Source organism: Meriones unguiculatus, chromosome 16 (genome assembly GCF_030254825.1).
Source record: "Meriones unguiculatus strain TT.TT164.6M chromosome 16, Bangor_MerUng_6.1, whole genome shotgun sequence".
Lineage (NCBI taxonomy): Eukaryota > Metazoa > Chordata > Mammalia > Rodentia > Muridae > Meriones > Meriones unguiculatus.
In genome coordinates this window covers 60650845-60661045 of record NC_083363.1, presented here as the reverse complement: position 1 = coordinate 60661045, position 10201 = coordinate 60650845, and the positions used below count along the sequence as shown (strand labels likewise).

The 10201-nt window shown below is 47.9% G+C and overlaps 1 protein-coding gene across 1 annotated transcript; it reads right to left on the bottom strand.

The window, feature by feature from the left end:
* Positions 1 to 600: 600 nt before the first annotated feature.
* Nms (neuromedin S) lies at positions 601 to 9802 on the bottom strand. The gene is made up of 11 exons (XM_060368961.1): positions 9727 to 9802; positions 9370 to 9496; positions 7611 to 7773; positions 7267 to 7317; positions 5449 to 5472; positions 5302 to 5355; positions 4023 to 4097; positions 3151 to 3186; positions 2506 to 2547; positions 1461 to 1507; positions 601 to 733 (listed from the first exon to the last, which is right to left on the bottom strand). Exons 1-10 carry the CDS (start codon positions 9800 to 9802, stop codon positions 1469 to 1471), a joined length of 687 nt encoding a protein of 228 aa, XP_060224944.1. The 3' UTR covers positions 601 to 733; positions 1461 to 1468.
* Positions 9803 to 10201: the final 399 nt, after the last annotated feature.

The window sequence follows — 10201 nt, the reverse complement described above, 5'->3', positions numbered from 1 at the left end:
GAGCAGGAAACTGAGGCACAGGAATGGAAGTGAGCTACCCAAGTGATCCAGTTTAGCTCTGGAATGCCCCTCATCCAAAGATTCCTATGCAGGGCTTGGTCACGAGTCTGTGCTGCTACAAGAAAATAGTGGAAGGGTAAGAGGTGTGGCCTGGTGGGCAGAACTGCTCCTTTGGAGCCCTGCTCTCTAAGGAGTCATTGGGACCCTGTCTCCTCCTGCCTCTTGATTCCCATCTGCCCTGAGGTAGGTAGATAATCTCTTCTGTCGTATGATTTCCTCGTGATGTATTTTGAGACCACAGAGCCAAAGCAAGATTCCAAGCAGCCCACATGGAAGGGAACCCCAACCCCAAGGAAATCTCCCCTGCTTCTAATTGATGTACATCAGGTATTTACTAAGAAATGAAAATCTGACCAATGCACCAAAGTCACCCAGCTAGAAAACGGAGCTAGGATGACATCAGGGTCTCAGCGTTTCCCAAATCTATGTGCTCAGTCACCAGCAAGTTAGTTGTCTTGCTCCACACCCAAATTAGTAATTGCTTCGAAATCAATTCGTGCAATGTACCTATTCCCACACACTTCCAACAAAACTAAGGATGGTACCTCAGCGTTGCTTTACTTTTTGTACAAGTCTTTTGGAGAGCACAGAACAACAGAGGTGTCGTTAAATATCCACGTGAAACAACTTGGCCTTCCCTCCAAAGATGTGTGCTCTCCAGTGCCGCCGGATTCTGCCAAACAGAAGGTGTGCTCAGTGTAAGTGCAGCCACCCTCAGGACCACGAGGAGGCCCAAATGCAAGTCACTATGGACACATTCTACAGTCACACGGTGACGTGACGTATGCCACAAATTCCTACATTGACTTCCTTACAATTGGCGCTAAGGGTATTTATTTTTGGTGCCTGATTAGATTATTGGATTTACATAGATCTTTTGACCTCAGGAACACATCACCCCTGTTTCTGCTGCCTAATCCCATCTGCCAGCATGAGGGCAGCTGCCTCGGACACTTTGAACTGCTAGCACCCTGATGCTGGCAGTGCTCTCAGCTTCCCAGGCCCCTCGGGGGACACAGAGCACGCTAGAGCTGCCCCCTGCATGGACCGCCTTGTCTAAAGGCCTCCTTGGCGCTACCATCTCAACATACCAGGGTGGTGTTTTCCTCCTGGTAAAGGCCAAGTGCTGGAGGGAGGGGTTTAAGGCAACTGGGGCCACATGAGGCTTCATTTTCTACGACCACTCTATCTAGAAACAACACACTTCCGGAGGCCAGGTGTGAAGGCAGAGGCTGGTGACACTACCGGGGCAGCCTGCTTCTGACAGACTGGGCTCAGGGTCTACGGTGCTGTGGAGCGTGGAGTCCTTTCCTTGAACAAGCACCCACCTTCTGTCTCTACTACCTGCAAGGCAGATTTAGAACATTTGTACAGAATAGAAAAGCTGCAGTGAAGCAAACCTTGCCATCTACTGGACTCTGTTGTCGGAGTATCTTCCATTCCTTGGCTGAAAAGAAAAAAAATGTGAAGGAGAAAGTCTTAAAAATATCAACACATGCGCTTGGACTGTTTTTCGCTCCTGAACACATAGGCCTTGTTTTTACTAGTTCTCACTCCCATCCTTGGAGACCTACATGGCAAGTCCTCCTACGTCCTCTCGGGGGATAATCTAGGCCCTTCACCTCTCTGAGGGACATGGTGCTCATTCCCGACCGACCTCCACCTTTAGACTCATGGTGAGAGGGGTCTACTTCCCAGACTTTCCAGCCTGGAGACACAGCAGGGACCTACTGCTTCCCACATTCTTTCCAGAAAACAACACATGAATCCGTCATGAAAGTGAAAAAGGTACAAAGTGGGAAAAAGTAGTAAGGATTCTCATGGTCAAGGATGTGAGGCAAACGAAAGAGACAGGGAGCATTTTCCATGACATTTCCCCTGAGCCTGCGATGAGCCACTGTGAGCTGTGGATCCTTGGGAAGGCTGGGGGAGTCTTCTAATCTCGCATATTTTTTTTTTCTGCAGGATACCAGTGATGCACAGAATACAGCTTGGAGTGGACATGTATTTTGTTGGATGCACTCATATTTTGAATGCAAATATTGAGAAGCTAAGGCCTTGTGTGCAGTTAACGAATAGAACAAAACTGAAAACTCCATGACCTTGGCAAGGACCTTGCTGCCACTAGGGAAGGGACATGGCACCTGAACGCCTCACACCAATGTGATTTTCGGTCACATATCCTGGAATGTAATGCTTGGCATTGCGGACTCCAGTCTACTCAATATCTGTCCATCAACAGGAGTCCCTCTCCTTTGCCCTCCAAGCTCCTAGACTATGAACATGCTCAGCCTATGTCTTGTTGCTCTGTTATCCCTTGAAAGTTTGTAAGAAACGTTGGCTGAGCCACACCCTCAGTGGAGGAGAGCCTTGCCCATCTGGTTCTGGAGGTTGGGAAGACGGCAGTGAATACCGCTAGAACGGAAACACGGAAATCTGTTATACCCTGAAAAGGAAAAATGGCCGCCCCAAGGAGGTAGTGCGATCCTGCAACACAAAAACACAAACTGTTATATAGTCACATTCTAAGTCAAAGGTCCTTCAAAATGTCCACAGAGAAGGTTTCAAAAAGGGTGGTCTCAGACCAGCACCATAAAGATAGCTGGAGAGCTTGTTATTAATGAAAATTCTCAGAGCCCACCTCAGTCAGACCTATTATATTTCAGGGTGGAGCCCAACTATTCCAATTTCATATTCTAGTGCAGGCTCAAGTCTGAAAGTCACTGGTTTGTGGGCTTGGCACTGGCAGAGGCATGCTTCCTCTCTCTAAGGGTGTACAATGGCGTGTGTGCCCCTGAACCTGAGAAGTCAAGTCCCTAGTGACAGATGGCTCAAGTGACTCGGCTGTGAGATTGGAATGAAATATGTAAGGCATACAATGAGTCATGTGAGGCTTTAGCTGTAATCACTTTCTACCTTGGGACAAGCCCAGGGAACCCCCAACTTCAGTGCTGGGAAAAGGTATTTGGGGTCCTCTGGGGTAGGTCTGTTCTATCCAAATGGGGCTGGAAGGACTGCAGAATCCAGGCACTTCCCTGCCCTTCTTTCTAGAGCATTCTGAAAATGAGCGTTCTCACAAGGTTCACATGCCTTGTTAGGAAAATCCACGGTAGCCTTCCTGGAATCCTGGAAAGAAACAAGGCATAAGTTAATTTCATCAGGAACCACACCCCTGGCCTCACGGCTGCCCTATCATGGTGGTGTTCCTTCCTGCATCAGAAGATGGCTGCAAAAGAGCAGCGGATGGTGGGAGCACGCACAAGTTCTCCAAGGGAAGCTCTCACTCCATCTGAGGTGCTGTTTAGGATGGGAGTATGTTTAATTTGCTTACAAGCCTGAATAACCCCAACTTCTGGTTTAAGCAAATGTTCAGGGTCAGCATCGCCAGTCTGCTTTGGCTATAACCTGGTTTAAGAATGGAGTGAGCGTGGCCTCAGAAGCCTGTGTGCAGGCAGCAGGGAGCCCAGGCAGCCCAGACCCAGTGGCCGAGCAAGTCCAGAGCTCTCCGGACTTCCGGATCTAAGGCTTGGAAGGTTTTGGACTAAACAGCCTATGCTGGCCACGTACTTGGGCTCAAGGTAGCCAAAAGAAATGTTTCTTCACTAATTATTTTGCTGCCATGTAACAAAACTTTAACTAATATATATATTTTTAATAATAGTTTGACAAAGGAAGAGAACTGAAAAGGAACACAGAACGAAAACAAAACGTAGGCCGAAGCAAGTTAAGGAAGAGATGGGATGGCGCTGGACCACAGGGTCCCTCCCTCAACACGGGGTTACAGACGCGAAGGGCAGGGTCAAGGGAGCAGTGTTTCAGCCCACAACTCCCCCCCCCCCAGAAACTGGAGACGGGGATTCGCGGAAGGAACACAAAGGGGCCACACAGGGGGGTGGGGGGCGACAGTGCACCTTCGCCAGCACGCACACCACGAACCGCGGTGGGAGGAAAGGAGCACGTACCGGGCGCAGCAGTCTCTTCATCCTTCGGCTGGCGAGCTTGGCAGCCAGGCGCATCAAGGGGTGCACCGGGGCGAACTGCAACAGAGGGGCGCTGTGAGGCCTGAGCGGTGGTGCGCCCCGAGCCATGCGCACGCTTCCTGACTCGCCTCTCTTACAAATGGGTTTAATTTCCAGGGAAGAATCAATGCTGGAGCCTGAGCTGGAAAGGTTTATGTTTTCAATAAAGGCCTTTCTTGCCTTGATACAGGTTTCAATTCCTCCGCAGCACTTAGAAATCTCCCCTCAGGAGCAGTCAGTTGCTCACTGGCCTTAACCCTAAGCACTCTGTCCTGTGCTCAAAGCACTCCTTGCCTGGGCCCCTCCCCCAGGGGCTGCCCCGCTCTGGGGAGGAGGTGCCAGGGTGGCAAGCGCCCTGCACCCCGTGGCTGCACCTGCCTGCGCACTCTCAGGCATGGGCATGTGTCCTTCTCTAGCCCTCACAGGTCCCCCGGTGCTTCGTTCCTCAAGGCCTCTCCCCTTCCCTTGCTCTTTTATGCTTTTTGGTAACTGCCCCCTCTTTATCTAATCCCACCCCTAGACCTAGAACATCGATGGCTCCTTGCCTCTTGGGGGAAACGTACTTTTTCTGAGTATTTGACAATTTCAAGACCCCCCCCCCGAAGACTTGGAGCCCTAAGAGTGTAAATAAGTGGCTTTCCCGTGGTAAAACTTCAGTTGCTGTGACAAGACCAAAATCTAGATCGTAAGACTCTTCCAGGGCTTCAGAAGGAGGAAGGCCAGCCTGGTCGACCCATTGAGAACTTGGATCAGAAAAAGGGTCAGGTGGGAAGGTAACCCGGTGATAGAGTCTAGCAAGCGCAAGGCCCGGGGTTTGAGCCCCAGAGCTGAAGACAGCCCCAGAGCTGCTATTCCCACCGCCCGTCCACACCCTGACAGCCACGGGAGATGAGCGCATCGCTGTGGGAGGCGGCGCCGGGAAGCGGTAGGGAGCAGCGGAGATGGGGTGCGGTACTACAGCCTCTTCTTGCGCTTCTGCTCAAGTACGGGAAAACAATTTCCTCTTCTGCAGTTTATCTCCTAACCGTTCGGAACTGTCTATTGTCATCACTCTCATCCGCGATGGCAAAGAAACAGTTCTTGCTGCCCTGAGAAGGGGGTGGGGACACGGGTGTCTAGGGATTCCCTGACTAAGAAATACTTGGCTGTGGGTGAGTACAAATTCAGAAGGCAGAAGAGGAACGCAGACGAGGATTGTGCAGGAAGTTCTTAACACACTGACCTCAGAGTTGGCTGGGTGTGGCGGCTTCTGAGCCCTGGAGTAGTGAAACAAAAACTAAATAGAAAAAAAAGGGGGAGGGGGTGTTCAGCATCAAGAGTCGCTTGCTCCAAACACAGCGCAGAGGACGAGGTAGGAAACGGTGCTCACCCTTTTGTATAAGTTCTGGTTTTCCTGGAAAGAGAATTGAGAAGAAAGTTACGTGGAGTTTCTCCGGAGCGGGATGGAGTTTTCAATGTGAGTCACATTGCGCCTGGCTGGGTTTGCTCAAATATTATAAAACAGTCACTTGACTACGGTTGACAAAGGCCTTTACGACAAAGTTGCCTTTGACACCTTATCTATCTCTTCTTATCTTTTCAATCATAGGGAGGAAAACCTTCCCCACATTTCATAAAAATCCACAGTTTATCCAACTCTTCTCCAGATGCTAGCACACTTTCTCGCATTTCATATGTATCCTTTTCACTTTCTTTTTTGATAGAAAACTATGTGTTACTCATGTAGGGTTTTACTCATGCAGAGTTCCATCCACTTTCCTAACTCTAACACATGCATTATTGGACAGGATGCTCTGTGAGGGTCATGACCCCATCCCTAGCACCTGGCGGTTCCATGTTCTCAAGCATCTCTTCTGGATTAATGAGTAAATGGGTCTCCATCCACAGGACCTCCTCCCTGTTTAAATTCCTTCTGATCCCATGTGGTGTCCAGGAGAGCGGAGCTTGAGTATCTGCGTGTGGACTACAGCCACCCCCAGAGCTGCTTGAACACAGCTGTCTCCTGCAGACACAGAGCTGGCCCGTGCGTGGCGAGTACGTCAGGACCTCCAGCAAGTCTTCCCAGCACCTGACAGCTGGGTGCAACAATGGAGCCAGGAAGAGCCACTACCTCTCCCTTCACATCTGAAAGCACTGGCAGTTTTGTTCACAGAGCAGCTACTTGTTCTGTCACCAGAAATCATGGGTAGATGGGGTTTGGGGAAATGAAAATGGCAAAGGAAATGTATTCCAGCAGGCATCTCTGAGTTTTCACCTTGAGTCTTGGTCCAGATATCAGGGCAATGCTTACAACAATCATTTCCAAACCTATGCATAGTGGTCACTTGAAAGCAAGACCCAAAAAGTCCAGTCTCTTCATGCCGTTTGAGAGAGACGGCAGCACTTGGGGTGTGAGGGAGAAGTGGCTGGGACAAGAGGCATTCCGAGGCCGTCAATCTCCACACTGTGGACGATGGTGAAAGCACATCACGCATGTTAAAGCATTCAGCCCTCAGGCCACCGGAGCTGTCACAGCAATCACACGCGTGACAGACAAGCCAACTAAGGCACAGAGCCATTGAGACCTGGCCAGGGTTGAGGAGTTTGAGGGCCTGGGCTGTAACTACAGGCTCTGAGGGAGGCAGAGATGGTTCTAGTTGAAGGAAAGTCTGTACAGAGATTTAAAGGGTCTGGTGTTGGGCATGGCCGGACTGTGCGATGCTGCAGATTGGCGAAGTTGGTGCAGGCAAGATGTTACTCAAGGTGAAAACTGAGAGGCAATGTTGAGAACTGTGAGCTATCCAAGACCACTCTTCTGATCAATACTGACTTTGCATCCACTGAATTACTTCTATTGTGGTTACTATGGATACTGCTAGGCGTAGTCCTCTACATGAGATCTACTGCATTTGGAGAACCGTTTACCACAATACATCAATTTATAAGATATAACAATAAATGTCATGACATATAATTAATTTTATATATAGATGACATAACCTTAAAAATGCATATGAAGCACCAGTATTTTGTGGTAATTTATATCAAATGGAGAAATTTGATTTTCCTGAAACTATATTTTTATACACACACATGCACTTGTACACAACATTCGCTAGTAAGCAGCCGCTCATTTCTTAATCATAAGTTACAGTGTCGACATATATCCTGGTAAACTACAGGGAGCTAGCATGTGTATTATCTTTACCTTGGGTTGGCTAGAAAGTGTTTCCCACTGGTTCAGAAAGTAGACCAGTTGCTAAAAGACAAAATGAGGAAAAGAAACCAAATATGAGAATAAATTCTTTAGCCGGTAGAATTCTCTAAAACTCTAAAATTGCTCCATTTATGAACCTGGAGTTATCTCCCATACAATGCAGCAAATTTCAGCTCAATTCCCAGGATGTCTTAAATGAGGCCGTGCTGCCATCACAGTGAGTTTTTGCTGCAGCCAAATATCTGATCTTAAAATAGTTTCAAGTGAACGTTAACCACATGATATTTCAAAGCCGAGGCCAAACGCAAATCTCACAGAGCTGCATAAAAGCATACCTCAAGCTCCACCGTGTCCAAGCCGTCAGGAGGGTCAGTTAAAGGTTGAGCAACCCCTACGACAAAAGATAAGAAAACATCACTTCCAGAAAGACGGCACAGATTTGCCTCTGCACCCGGGCTGTAAAAATACGCAGCATTCTCAATGGGCTCTGCCACCGAGCTGAGCAAAAGCATCCTCGAGAGGTGACTGACAGGAGGTGCTGCTGAGAGGAGGGAGAGTTGAGCTGCCTCTGCCTGGTGCTGTCGAACCCAAGATGCGGAACATTATTTTAAAACTGAATGTGTTCAATTTAATGGCTGTTTCTAGTCCATCTGTTAGCAAGTCAAGAAAGAAAGAGAAAACAGTAAGAGAGCAAGGAAGTGTATATTTTGGCGAAATTTGTGAAGGTCAAATATCAGAAAGTAATGTTTGCAGAGGATGACTGTCTAATCAGGACTTTTAAGACACGCAGGTAACCGTCTCCGTTCCGTCATCAGCCGTCCAGAAGTGCAGTTCTAAAGAAAGCTGCTGCTGGCATGCAGTTGGATCTTTCCAGCCCCCTCTGACCTCAATGAACACAGCTTCTCATTTACACATGATAGAACACTTTACATGATATAACACCCAGAGGTTTGTGTAGTTGAAAGAATCCTGGTAGGTTAGCACTAACAAATTAAGATTAAATAAGTACGTATTATGCCCTGAATTTGTATATCTTAAAATGTGGAACAGGGACTATATGGCTCAAGAGTAGTTTATTCTAAGAACAAATGTACATACATGTATACATATATACACTCACATACATGTATGCACATATGTTTATATGCACTGTGTTACTTGCTCTCTGCAATAAAACTATTTAAACAAGATGTCCATGCCTTGAAGAGGAATGGCCTGACTTGAAATGACGAAGGTAAAGCAGAATTAAAGGTGCATATAGTTTTCTCCAGAAACACTGAAACTGCTGTTTGTGTTAAGTCATTTCAGTTATATTGAGAGCTGTCACAAGCAAGAAACGTTCATCTACTCTGGTGTACCCCCCACAGACCCCGACAAAATGCCCGACTTAAGTCAGATGTGATCACATCACAGCTTAATGTAAAGATATTTTTGATGGTTGTGATCACTTGATAATGCAAAGTCCTGCAAACCAGTCTCACGAGGTCTTGCTGAGAGGTCTGTGCTAACACGAAGATGAAGCTGACAGGACCGGCTCCTCAGAAAACAATATCAAGTAGGAGAAACAGGGAGGTGGCTGTATGTGTGCAGACAATGAAATTAAACCTGAAATTCCAAAGGCAAACTATGAACAAGTTTTTATAGGAGGCCGGAGGGACAGCAGCTGGTTGGCCTGGGCAGGCAGTGGGCTTAAAGTTAGAATCTAGAAGGCCAGTTGGTAAACCACAGAGAGGACTTAGAGTTCTGAAAAAGTTAAGCTGATACCATTTCCCACAATGCCCAGGTGTCTCAAAAACTCTTTAGGAGAAAACAAACACACTATATTTTCTCAAGGTTCTGTACGCCTTTAAATCAAAATTCTCATGAAAAAAAAATTCCAAGTTTCTGCAATCGTGGCTTTTCATCAATGGCCTAGTTTCCTGAACTCTGTGACATATTGCCTGGAGAAGGTGATCTGATCCTGGCTGAGGACTTCAGGCCCTATGCACACTCCTGGCTCCCTACAAACTGCTCCTCAGAAATCAGAGGCAGCTCGCGGTCAGAACCTCGGACAGCTCTCAGGGCCTTTTGATTCCCAGCTCTTGGAGAACCTACTACTCCCCAGAGCAGTTTCTTATGTCTGTGTAATTGCTTTCTGCTCTCTTCAGCTGCTCATCCACTTTCAGGCCAGGGGGGCGTAAACCCAGTTTTCCTCCTTGTGCTCTCATCTCCAGGATTTCCCCTACTCACACGGAGACCATACCCTTCAGCACTCCTGGGGTAAGAGTTGTTTAATCCCAGTATCTCTGGATAAAAGGCCATGGCATCTCGCTGTGTCCACCATTCTGGTTAGACACAAGTGCCGCACCTGGAAACAAGGGCAGATCCCTTGGGAACTACTCTGAGGGGTAAAGATCTGTCTCAGTCCTCCACAGAGCTCAGGTCAGGTGGGTGTGATGGCAGTCCCCTTACCTGAGTGCGGAATCTGCAGCATACAGAAGCAGCAGACGACCAGGACTGGACAGAACTGGGGAAGCAGATGCTCCATCTTCGTTGTCTGGCTTCTCCTTGCAGACCACAGATGTGTGCTGTTCAGAGAGGTGATGAGCATCTCCCCGGAGTGCAGAGGCAGTGGTGACCCTCTGCCCTGCATCTGCCCAGCCCAGGGCAGTAGGCGCCTTTATTGGCGGCATCTTGGAGCCCATTGGCTGTGCACCAATCAGCTTTGCGCAGGAGGACCTGGGTTTTCTCATAAATGTCATGCTGGGCCCTTATTTGTAGAATAATATCCGCCTGCTGTAAGTATTGTAGAGTCATCTTTTTCAAGCCAGTAATAAAAATAAGAAGCAGAGAGTCATAATTGTTATTCTATAATGGTTTGAGAAAAACTTCTGACTCAGAATAGGCCTGTTCTCCTTTTCTTCTAAATCATAGAGCTGGACATAAA